At 34.3% G+C, this 13402-nt stretch overlaps 1 protein-coding gene across 1 annotated transcript in view; it reads left to right on the forward strand.

The window, feature by feature from the left end:
* The window catches only part of LOC136035612 (myosin heavy chain 95F-like), a gene marked incomplete in the record, with an annotated part of 147072 nt that overhangs the window by 94641 nt on the left and 39029 nt on the right, over positions 1-13402 (forward strand). Inside the window, 4 exon segments of the mRNA XM_065717501.1 lie at positions 1704-1868; positions 5714-5937; positions 10564-10761; positions 13172-13396. Of these exon segments, the coding sequence (XP_065573573.1) occupies positions 1704-1868; positions 5714-5937; positions 10564-10761; positions 13172-13396 (812 nt within the window).

A 13402-nucleotide genomic window follows, 5' to 3' on the forward strand; every position in this document is an offset into this window, starting at 1 on the left:
TTTGGTTACTATTGAGCCGGATCGCTCCTTACTACAGTTCGTTACCACGAACTGTTTGACTACCTTCACAAGCAAAGGTATTCGTCATGTTTGTATGTATACTCGAGTACAAAGAATGGGCTTAGAAATTAAGTCTGGACCCAATCAAGTTTTATTTTTAAAAAGAGCGTCGTGGGATTTAAGTTTGACGTTTAATAAAAATTAATTGTTATCTAGTGGTTAACGATTTAAGCAGGCCTATTCTTTTTTAATCGTGTTTCTACTCATTCTAATTTTTAAATGCATGCTTGCAAAATCAGAATTGTCTTTCTTGTGCTTTCTTGGGCTATCTTTAATATAATTAGGGCTTTAATTTAATTAGGTTTATCACTATATTTTAGGATTGTGTTTAATACATATAATCTTCTCAAGGTCCCAGGCTCAAAACTGAAATTACAAAATCTTGAAAAAAGCGAAGGGTTTTGCACCTGTGCCCAGGAAGTATATTTATTATATTTATTATATTTATTTATTATATTTATTATATTTATTATATTTATTTATTATATTTATTATATTTATTATATTTATTTATTATATTTATTATATTTATTTATATATTATTTATTATATTTATTTTGATTGTGTTATTAAAAGGCGGTATGTTGCATATTTATGTTTCATCACTGACGGATCCAGGGGGCCGGGAGAACTCCGAGCCCACCCAAGGTTTTTCCAGTGCCCTCATTCCTTGTTTTTTCTTCTGTTTTTCACTCATTTTTAAAAATAAATTTGCCAATCTGGTCAATTATTTGCGCCCTTGTCACATAGTCCCCCTCTAAGATTTTAATTATTGGTGCCCTTGTCCCATCCCCCCCCTCTGCCAAGAATTTGCTCTAGATCCGTCCCTGTATGTTATAGGACAGCAACAATTAAAGAATACATTTTGAGTTTTTGGACTACTGTTAACGAGCTTCTGTTTGCACTTGGAAGTTTTTCTTTATCTACATTTCAAGATGGAATTAGAACAATACTGATATTAATTCCATACATAACAACTATTTCTGGATCGGCATGATGGAAATATAAATTTTAAAAAATGGAATTTTTTATTTGCTTGAGACCAAATAAAAGGTGAAAAAGGGTAAAGAATATGGCATTAGAATTTACAGTCCCTACCGGTAGTGTTGATCTCCTTTTCTCTGTCCTTCAGCCAGGAAGTGCAATAGGGGCTGGGGGCCTACCATCCTGTGCTTTCGCACACCATTCCTGTTTACCCACCCCAGATGTCTCCAGGTACCCATTTAGAGTTGGGTCTAAATGGGTACCTCGGCCAGGTACACTAGGATTCGAACCCTCGCCCTCTCACACAAAGGATCCTGAATCCAGTGCACCAATCCACTCGGCCAAATTAGATGTAATAAACTAGCTTTTAACAATAGAAATGACTTTGACGAAGAAGTTTTATATTGTGCGTCCTGAGTTACAACAGCAGATTTAGAAAATGTGTACAGTTTTCAGGACGCAAATTTTAAGTAAAATGCAAGTTGTATTTTGTACAAAACATCAGCAACACTATGGAGCTAAGGAGGATGGGTCATGAAGCAAAAAGCTGAAAAATGTTACATCATACAGATATTTAGAAAAAACAGGTCTTTTTAGACTTTCTAGGCTATTCTCCCTAATTTTTGAATTCTTCAGCACTGAAATTATCTTTTTTTTAGAATACTTTACTGTGAATAGCTTTGAGCAGTTCTGTATCAACTATTGTAACGAAAAGCTGCAGCAATTCTTTAATGAAAGACTTCTTCGAGAAGAACAACATCTCTATGAAAAAGAAGGTCTTGGAGTCTCTAAAATTCCTTATGTTGATAATCAAGACTGCATAGGTGAGTTTCTAAACTTTTCTCCTTTTCTTTGATAGAATTTTTATATTAAAATGTTCCTAAAGGTTCGTAATTAGTGTAGACAATGTTTCTCTGGACAGAATTACTTTACTATCTTAAAGAAATTAATTGAGCTTTGTGAATGAAATTTCCAGAATTTTCAGAAATTGATATTTGAGCTGATTCCTTAGAATTAAATTCACTTGGCTTTCTTTAGAATATCAAAGAAATTTTGTGTGAAAAACGATTGTTTACCCTACTCTAGAGGTAATGGGATAAATAAAAACGAAAGTAAAAAACAAGAAGAGTAGAAAGGTAAAGGGCAAGGAGGAAAGTAAAACGACATTAGAAACTGAGGAACTTAATAAATTATAGGTACTAAATAACAGCCCAATAATGTTTAGTAAAAAACACACTAATACTTAGGTAAAAAATTAAAAAAAGTATTCTGTTGCATTAATTTTAAGTTTCAAAAGTGGTTATTAGAATGGCGGGAAAAGATAACCAACGTTAAAAACTAACGTTGTTAACAGAACGTTGTTAACGTTTCGTTGTTAAGTCACTGGGAAATGTTAACGTCATCAAGCGGTGGTGGAGGCATAGCCAGTTTTTTAGATAATTTTTTATGAGTATGTAACGAAACCTAAATACTAGGGGGGAATTTAAAACTGAAAAATTAAACTTCTCTCCACCTTGGAGTTCTGAGTAGGTGTTCAGAATATAGTGACATGTAAAGAAGAAAGAAATTTCCATACACACTTACCAGAGACAACTGAAAATTTGCATGCAATTAAAGTCAAATTTTCCAACTTTCATGGCAAACGTGGCTGGTCACATTTCCTCATATATACGATGTAACACCTTAATAGGGTCTATACACCTTAATAGACCTCTGGTCTTGTGAGCGTTACAGTAATTGTGACCCATGGGTAAAAGCTGGGGAGCAACTTTTATTCCGCAGTTCTGCTTTCTCCTCCCCTGGAAAAAGCTCATGTAGGCTCAAGAGCTCAAATGTGATACAAAAGGTCAAATGCTTATTCAAGAGCTCAAATGTGATGCAACAATTTCCATTCACTCGGAGGCCACATTGCCACTCCTAAAATGCGGGACGAAGCTATTCATCTGCACTACTCTATGAAAATTTATCTAATGGTGGCAGCGGTAGTGACTATTATAGATACGAGTGAACACTCTGTAGTAGTTGAATTTTGAATAAACATTTGATGCAACATGTAATACAACAATTTACCACGTGACTCCCGACGGGGGCGCAGGCCCCACTGGCGATGTATGGCTATATTTTGGTGGTTCATGAGAGGGACTTGCAACCATTTGTTGACTATGCTTTAGAGCATTAATTTTGAAAAAAATAGCATTTTTAATGTGAATGACATTACATTCAAATACATTTAAAGAGCAAAAAAGATACATGACAGTATCGCAATGATACATCGTAGTTGCACCGATAGCTATAACCTAGTAAAAGACAAACATGACCCATATTAATCAAACAAATATCCTGAAACCCCCTAATAATTGTATAAAAGGTTCTAACATCTAACAATATTTTTCATTAGTATAAAACATGCCTAGAGGATGACCCCGAAAAAGGTACCAAATTAATACCTTTGAAAGCTTCCTTCAGGTAAATTCACGTAAAATTTTGAATACCAAAATTTAAATATCACGAGCGGGGCATCAGGATTTTAGAAATGCACAGGTGAGGCATAGCCAAAAATTGGTTAGGAACTACTGATTTACACTTTGAATCAACTAATTTGGGTTACTGAAACTTCAAAGTAACGCCTTAGTGATTTTGTTTTTATTTGCAACTTGCATCGCTAAATTAAAAACTAAACAAATTTCATGACTAGTCTAACATAATACTTATTTACCTAACTTACCTAACAGATGACTTACCTAACAAATGTGATCAGAATATTATATGGCATCCAAAAGCTCCAGAATATGTGCATGACTTTGATAGATTAAATAGTGTTTTATGATAGTGTTAACTGCTACTACCACTAACAACTCACTAGACCCCTGAGCCACCTGATCCCACAACAAGTGTGTACGCTTCTTTTCTTCTCCAGTTTATTCAATGTTTCACTCTTTGCCACCACTGCCATAGTTTATTTTCCTTCAAATTGTTTCTTCTGAATCTACCCACCCAATTCGGGGATGACCCGCATTTCGTTCTGTGGATAGCCAAATCATTAACAATCAGTCATTTTCCTTTCCGAAAACTTGGCCTAGCTATCTTATGTTTTCTTTCATTATAGCTGTATAAAGTGGTATGGACCAAATTTGTCGCCCAGCCTACCGTACGAACTGTCATTAAAATGACTACCAAAAAGTATCCTTTGACAGTTCCTTTGTATAATATTTAGTAAATCTTCCTCAGCCTCTCAAAGAACCCAAAGGACCCAAGATCAAAACTTGAACACTGTCTTTGCGTGGTTTCCAATCTTCTAATCTTAGTTTGCGGACTTACTTTGACATTCTTCCAAAGCTTTTCAACCACAAAAAACAACCTCTGCCTTGGCTTCTCTACTTTTTACATGATCAATGCATCCACCCCCTTTACTAATGTTACTACCCAGGTAAATAACGCTATCCGCTTGAACGATTTTCATATTACCCAACATTCCTTCTTCATCATCATTTATTCCTGGTCTAAGCGACTTAGTCTTCTTAGGATAAAGTTTCAACCCTCTTTTTGCACCCTGAACTCCACTGAACTCTCCATTGAACTCCATTGAACTCCATGAACTCCATTTACTACTGTTCTAACTGGAGATGCTCAAAATGTGTGCATAATTAGGACAGCTTTACCTCCCCTTTTAATACCACGTTCTTTTGTAGCCTTTGCCCTGCTTCTTATGACGAATTCCACAAAAATAATCCCTGTATTCAGGGATAAGACACATCGTACTTAGCTCTTGATTTCATTCCACACTTAATACAAAACTCACTTCCTACCTTAATCGCAGCAATATTACTATCGTACATACGCTAAGCAATTTGATGTGCTTATCCTATCTAGATAGAATTCTTAAATTTGTAGCGTTTTCGCACAGTCCTCAAGCTCAGAAGTAAAAGAAGTTACGTTTTATTCCACCTGCCATTTATTTTTTTTTAGTTTTCGTTATTCCAGTTAGGTAAAAGAATATTCACCCCTGTTGAAATTGCGAATTTAAGACAATACTGTTGCTTGTCCAAACTAAAAGTCAACATTTTTAAATCTTTCGCTTAGACTAGTGCCCTTTGGACGATTTGCCTACTGACTTTTTTCGGACCAGTGGCAGCTCTGTCCAAAACTGCTGAAGACTCTAGCATTTTCTCGCCACTTTTCTAATCATAAATGTATTATCTTAGCAATACATTTATTATACATGAATATTTTTAACACTGTTTCTTGGTATAGAACACACCCTAGTGGTAATATATTAATTTTAATTTTAATTTTTTTTTTACGTTCTTTGAGACAGATAAGCTTCAATCTCAATATATTGAGATAGCAAAAACTAAAAAATAGACATAACTTTAGAATCAAAATTCCATCCTGAATCCAAATATGACCTTCATTTTCGTCACAAATTGACTTTACCCCACATTCTCCCTAGTGGCTAATTTTTATACCTTTTATTTGGGGAGGGGGGCGGGGTAAAGTAAGCTATGCCGCAAATGAATGTTATATTTTGACTCAGGATGAAATTCTGATTCTAAAAGTATGCCTATTTTTTTTTTAGCTATGTCAATATTTCACTAACCAGAAAATTTACCGTATCGCTTGTAGTCAGAACCCTTCTATGATAATTACTATTGCAGAAATTAATTTTTAGATTTGATTGAGTACAAGAACACTGGTATCTTCACACTGCTTGATGAAGAATCAAAACTACCCAAACCGAGTCACACTCATTTCACGAGTGTTGTTCATGGCCAACATTCCAGCCATTTTCGACTTGATCTGCCCAGAAAATCCAAGTTGAGGGATCACCGAGAGATAAGAGATGATGAAGGATTTATGATCAGACATTTTGCAGGGGCTGTCTGCTACCAAACGGTAACTACTGTTTGCTATTTTAAGACCTTTTAGATTAGCCTGTCACTTTTCAGGTATGTAAATTGTATCTTCTTAATTTTTAACGGAGTTTGTCTCCTAGCATAAAAAGGAGTAGCATGGTATATACAAACGGTGCTAGGTACTATTATTTTTCAGTGAATGAAAGTAACTATTTTTCCGTAATATTTCCAACTATAAAATCAACAATATGATTAATTAGATTTCAACCGTGTGTCCACAGCATAAATTAGTTGGGTTTTCCTCTTTAGAAATTTTCAGAAATTTTGCGCTTAATAAACACAAATTCCTCTAGCATATAAGAAATAGGATATTCTCCAATTTTGATGCTGTTTGAAAAGCGATACAATACCGAAAATGAAAAGAAAGTATAAGATAAGATTCTACTGGAAAAGCCATAGCAACACAAAAACAGAAAAAAACACAACTTGAAATAATGGGGAAAAAAGGTGAACATTTTAACTGACAACAACAACCGCAATCAAATAAAAGTAACCAGAATAAAAAAAAACTATTCCCTCAAACATAAATTCCAATGCTTAGCCCCTATACAAACGAACTTACACAACTAACTCTTTAGTAGCACACAAATTCCTCTCCGACATCCGCTTAATTAACCATCACTCACTCAATTAACCTCTTCCAAAAGATTTATTCCACAACTCAGACAGATCATCACACTCGCATTCAAAAAGTTCTCATTGATGATCTGTGTAAGAAAATTCAAAATTTTTGAATTTTGAATTTTGAATTTTTGAAAATTCAAAAAGTAAGAAATTCTCATTGACACAACAGTGCATCGAACAAAAGCAGAGGCCGATCGCCAGCCTAAATTTTCCCCAAAAATTCTATCTCTCTCCTAAATCTAAACTATTCCCCCTCATCAACAAAAAATTCTTAAAATCCTCTTTATTTAACAAAAATTTAAAATAAAACTCCTCCCCCAACCTCTTTAGCTCTCGAGTAAAACATAAAAACATAGATTAGTCCTTTACATACACAACTAGGTTTCCACCCACTAGAAACTGTGGGTATCAAAGAGAGCACTCTTGCCATTTATAGTTGGGCCCGGGTATTTTAACCTGAAAAGGGCTATTTTCAGTTCTAAGGCTATTCTTTGGCACTAAACAATTGTGTTTGGTAACACAAGGATGCCACTGTAATTTATTAGTGAGGGGTGGGCTACTACAACTAAAATGACAAAACAATAACCAATTAATCAAAAGTATGTCAAATTAAACATGCATGAATTGTTAAAGATTTTAAGGACTGGATAGACGTAGCAAATAATAGAAACTAGTGGGGTGTTAAATTAATTTACAGGTGCACTCAAATAATAAGAATACCCTCAAAAGCCTCAGAAATCAAACATTCACGGCTTGTTAGATATTTTAAGGTTGTAGCTCTCCTGACACCTCTCCTCCGTCGTATCTGTCACCGCTGTCGAAATAAAGTCTTGCATACACGTCTAGGGCTAAAAATAAATTTCTTTAAATAAATTTCAAAATAAATTTCTGAATACAATAAATTTCTTTAAATTATAACTCGTTCGACAAGCCTTTCTAATTCCTTTTGAGCGTTTATAAGTACTACTTCCATTGATCTAAATCAGGGGGTTATCCCCCGACGCACAAACTCCATGTTCCCAGTTGGAATGATTAATTTTATTTTGGACCAGTTTTCAGGGGGCTTGCACCCCAGCCAATAACACTTTTGTGCATTAGGATCTCCTTGGCCAAGCTACATTTGGATTCAAATTTCAAATTGACCAGAAACAATAATATTATCGTCCTATTTTTCCTTTGCCTCTTCAGATTTTTTGCCTCCCTCCGATTCAAAAAAATAATTTTTTTATATTTTCGTATATATAAGATATTTAAAACACCTCCTTTTTTGGTATTTTCTTTGAAAAAAATAGAATGAAAATTAAAATTACACCCTCGCCATCTTAGACTCTAAACAAAGGTCCTGATGTACCTAAGTTTTGACTCAGTCATGATTTTTCTGATCACCGCTGAACGTTTTATGTGCCAATTTATTTAGATTTGACACCGTGTCGCGGGGAAACTTAATAATTTTTATTCTGGATTATGGAATATTTTCTACTAAGGTTTGGGCTCATCCAATACTACTTACTGTGCTTATTATTGGCTTGATCTAAGACATTTCTTTCTTTCGGCATCGACGTTTTCCAAATTTTAAACACGTGTTTAGAAAACTCTGTCTTTCCTCTAGAAAAGCCGTTTTATTGTTCTCAAACCTTTAATATAAAAGGAAACGCTAGGGAAACGCTAAAAGTAAACGCTACGGTCATCCAGTATTTTAATTCTGAAAAGGCTTAAGTCTAATTCACAGGCATGCTTCAAGACATCAAAGTCCCTATCTGTACTATCAAGGTCATAATCTATATAGTAACTATCTACCAGTATCTGTACTATCTGTACTATCAAGGTCATAATCTATATAGTAACTATCTACCAGTATCTGTACTATCTGTACTATCAAGGTCATAATCTATATAGTAACTATCTACCAGTCATAATTTGTTTCCTTTTTAATCCCTGTGATTGATCCAAATTAATGACGACTAGAAATTGACGTCTATATAAGCACACGTGTGAACGGGGCATTAAGTGATCTTCATATGTCATTTCTTTGTGAATGGCAAAAACTTTAGCGAGTGAATACGTTACGTAAACTATGGTAATGTTGTATATCAAACCATTCCTTGTAAAGACTAAATAATTAGAGCGCTAAAATTGATTGGAGCAGCTTTATTGAATAAAAACCAAAATTCAAAACGCCGGTAGTTTGATAACAATAAAAAATTACTGAAAAAACACAGAAAAATAAAAATATAAAAATAAAAAGCACAAATAAAAAGCACTGAAAAAAATTACTTTTTGCTGATTTCAAATGTTTGAATCGTGGTTAAAGTTACACATCATCAGATGTTAGTTTTAAAATATTTGTACTGCATTTTAGAAAATTAAGCAATATACCCCTGGAAACGGGGACAATCTTGATAAATCCAGGCATAAAGAGTATGGCAAAGAGTATAACTGATGACTGGGGAAGCTCAAGGTTGCTTCTAGGAAAAGGCTTCTAGAGTTATCTGGGCAGGTTTTGAAGTTAATTATAAGGACATGAATGAAAATATTAGCCTTAAGTTTTTCGTTACTTCAAGTTAGGCCAAAGGTATAAGAACTACTTTTACTAAAAAGCCACAACGGGAATCTATCGGCTTTTTTTTCTTAACAGCCCTTTCCTCTGAACAGTAACCTAATTTTAAATATTTTCTAATTGTTTAAAACATTTTTAATTGTTTGAACATGTTGTTTTTAAAACATGTTTGATTGTTTAAACATGTTTTGTTTAAACATGTTTAAAACATGTTTTGGTGTAATTGTTTTAAACGGTTGTTAAACAATTGTTTAAGACGAAAAGCTGTTTAAAACAAATCGTTGTTTGTTTAAAATAAACTGTTTAAAACAAAATAAATTGTTTAAAACAAAAAAATTTGCCTGCTTTCAGTAAAGCTCATGCTAGATCTTAAACGAATTTGAAATTAAACATGCTTGAAATTTTGATAACTTACAATCATGGAGTCAACTTCTTTTTGCCCTTCCCTGTTAGTTGAACTTGCTCAACTAACATTTCCAGACAATTGACACAAACCCTGACAACTTACACAATTCCCTCAAAGGTTTAATCCTAAGACTTTTCTTGTATGAATATTCTACCTTATGCTATTGTTTATCTCTTATATATTCCAACGGTACTTTTACTATCCCTTTTTAATTCCTTGATTTTTTTTTCACTCCTTCGCTCAGTGCTTTCACTATCCTGGGGGTTTCCCTAACTCTCCCTGAAAGAAAACTGGGTTTGACGAAATCTCCCTGGAGATTAACATTCGTAAATACACGAACGTTAATAAAAAATATAAGTTCTTAATTTTTGTTGACATTAATTTTCGTAGAAATTTATGAGATCCTAATTTTCTTTCATAGGAACTAGAAGTAAAAAAGGTAAAGTTAAATAATACGGCGATGGAGTTTATAATTTCTAACAGTAGTGACGATGTTCGATTCATGACAATTTAGCCAAGAAATGCAGTGAAGGGTGGGGGCTAGCCATTAGGTGCTTTTGCATACCATTCCTATTTACCTTCCCTAAATTTTTCCTAGTACCCATTCAACTCTGCCTGAGCTTACAGAGTCATACCCTTGACTCCCGTTACAAACTGAATAACTAGCAACACCAGAACTCGAACCCATGTCCTTACCGACAAAGGGTTTCAGGTCTGGCGTGCCCCACCTGACCACCTGGTTAGGACGAAGTTAGGGCATGTTTTATTTGTTCAACTTTGCTCCTACTTTCCCATGGTACTCAAACCTATTCAGCTTTCAAATGAAATTTATTTAGAAAAATAATTAACATCTGTTTTGATCTCTCATACGTCTCCAAAATCCATCTCTTATAAGAAGAGTATTGTATCTCTTACCCTTGATATGTTCCAAAATACGCATTAAAGGCCCTTAACTCTCTTTAATTCCTTAAACTTGTTCTTCTATCATTCAACATTATTTAAACTTGTTCAACTTGCAGGCAAAATTCATTGAGAAAAACAACGATGCTCTCCACGGGTCTCTTGAAGGTCTGATTCTTGAATCAGAAAACAAGTTTATTCGTTCTCTATTTGGCAATGGTGGGGACACTGGCCCAAAGGGCAAGCTAACTTTCATCAGTGTTGGAAACAAGTTCAAAACACAACTTAGCGAGCTTATGGAGAAGCTGCGGAGCACGGTAAGTATTTTGGAAGAGTTTAAATGTAGCGAAAAAAACTTTTTGACTCGGGCTGCCATAATATTGTTATTGCCCCAATGAATCAAAAATTGTTAAAATAAAAGAAAAGTGAGAGTTGTATGAAATAACTAATGCAAGAACATTGGGAAATGGATCTGTTGCTGCTCTTATAATTAAATTTTTTGGTTTTTGGAAATTTTTGCCCAGGTAAAAAAATTAACAAAAAAAGTATGAACACATTTTTAACGGGTTCTGTAAAGATTTTTTTTTGTAAAAAAAAGGGACGACTACCATGGTGTATTTTTGAAAATTTGCTCGCTTTCAATAGTAGGAAAAACACATGGAAAAGCACATGTAGGGGAGGGGGCAATACCTAACAGTCCGTTGGGCTCAATTTAATTTTTTAGTGCTCTCCTATGCTTATCATACAGTCCTGATTTACTTTGCATTGTTTTCCTTTTTTAACTTAGGCACTTGTAATCGAATGGTGTAAGGGGGGACCAATATCTCGTACCTCAAGCTTACTATTTATGAAATATCTTAGATGAAATTACTTGAGAAGGTATTATAAACCTCTTTTTGACAGATTAGTAAGAAGGGAAAGCTCATTTAAAGAAAAAAACACTCCTTTTCTAATTAGCCTTTCAGTAAAATTACTCCACTTTTTTACAGCATTTTACTCAGCTGTCTACCGTATCTAATTTAGCTACGGTCTATTTTTGTGTTGAATTTTCAGTAATCTGTGAATAATGTGCGGGTTTTCCACTTAGCGTGCACTTTTTAACTCCTAAGTGTTTGTAATATGAAAATAAGACTTAAATACGAACCAAAATTGACGTGTGTCTTTCACGCTTTGAACAGTAGAAATGAAATCAAGTATTAGGAGTTATTTTTGCTGTGATGATACGATTTTACGATTATTATAGAAAAGTTTCTCATGCAAGCTCTTCCGTATTGGAATGAACTTTTTTATTCTAAAAAAAAAAAAAAAAAACGCTCGGGTGACTAATCTATAAAATTTTACATCAACTCCTTACGTTTAGGACCGTAGGCTATGACATGATCAATAGCGCGCCAAATCCGCTCCTTGCTACGTAAGATCGTATCATCGCGATAGACTACTTCTGAACTGCTAATCCCTACTTTCATTTGCTTTTGTTCATAGCGTAAAAGGTGCATGTTAATTTTGGTTTGTTTTTAATTTATAACTGTTCAATTTTTAAACAGTTTCGACATATTCTTTTCTCTACAGTTCATGTTGTTTGTAATCGTCTTTTGAATTGCTACATCTCTTTGTTTTTAACCCTGAGAATTTTTGATGAGAATTGAATTGCTGGTAAATCAATATGATTCCTTTTTTTCCGGAATCATTTTAATATCATATTTTATCGCATTTCGGGTCATAGACGCAATATAAAATTTTCTAGGAGAGTGCGTGTCTCCTCGAAAATTCAGTTTACTAATTTTATAGATGGTCTAACCTGTTTTCATCTAATCTGAGTATACCTTGGATATAATATTCAAATAATTCTAGAAGCGGAAGTTCATTATTCTAGAAGCGCAAGTGGAATTTTATTGTATACAGAACGGAATTTTATTCTAGAGGTGGAAGAGGAATTCTAAAAAGTGGATTTTATTATTCTAGAAGCGGAAATAGAATTCTAGAAGCGGAACTTTATTATTCTAGGAGCAGAAGTAAAATTCTATAAAGTAGAATTTTATTATTCTAGAAGCAAAAGCGGAATTCTAGAAGCGCATTTTTATTATTCTTGAAGCGGAAGTGGAATTTTAGAAGCGGGATATAATTATTCTAGAAGCGGAATTGGAATTCTAGAAGCGTAATTTTATTATTTTAGAAGTGGAAGTGGAATTCTAGAAAGTAGAATTTTATTATTCTAGAAGCAGAAGCAGAATTCTAAAGGCGCAACTTTATTATTCTAGAAGCGGAAGCGGAATTCTAGAAAGCGGAATTTTTCGCAGTCTTGACCATATCAAGAAATCAAAATGGTGCTTTGAGCTAATTCTGGGCCTCTGAAAACTAAAAAATGGCTTCGACAGATCAAAAATGCTCTGAGGCTGCACACAGATTAAACTACTGGGATACCTTGCTAAAGTAGCAAGCTAGAAAGAAAGCAAAAAGTATGGTGCCCTATATGAGCTGGGATAAGCAATCATGAAATTCTTTAGGTTTTTAGTAACCTAAAGCCTTCTGTACAAAACAGACAGCTTTGTTTAGATTAATAGTAGTGGTTGGAGTATTTTAATAAAAATGGGTTTAATTAATAAAATTAGTAAAATTAAACATGAAAAAAGGTTGGAGCACTTCGAAACAATAGTAGGAAGAATCACTCGTTAAAAGAAAAACTGGATTAAACTCAGAATTACCCTAAAACCGAGTATTTTCTTTAAGGGAACAAACTTTATACGCTGCATCAAACCAAATATAAAGATGGTCGATCACCAGTTTGAGGGTGGAATAATTCTCTCACAGCTCCAGTGTAGTGGAATGACATCAGTTCTACAGCTTATGCAGGAAGGATTCCCGTCACGGGCACCTTTTAGCGATTTGTATGCCATGTACAAGCAGTATCTACCACCTCAACTTGCAAGGCTTGACCCAAGAATGTTCTGCAAAGTGAGT

The sequence above is a fragment of the Artemia franciscana genome, chromosome 2, assembly GCF_032884065.1.
Source record: "Artemia franciscana chromosome 2, ASM3288406v1, whole genome shotgun sequence".
Classification (NCBI taxonomy): Eukaryota; Metazoa; Arthropoda; class Branchiopoda; order Anostraca; family Artemiidae; genus Artemia; species Artemia franciscana.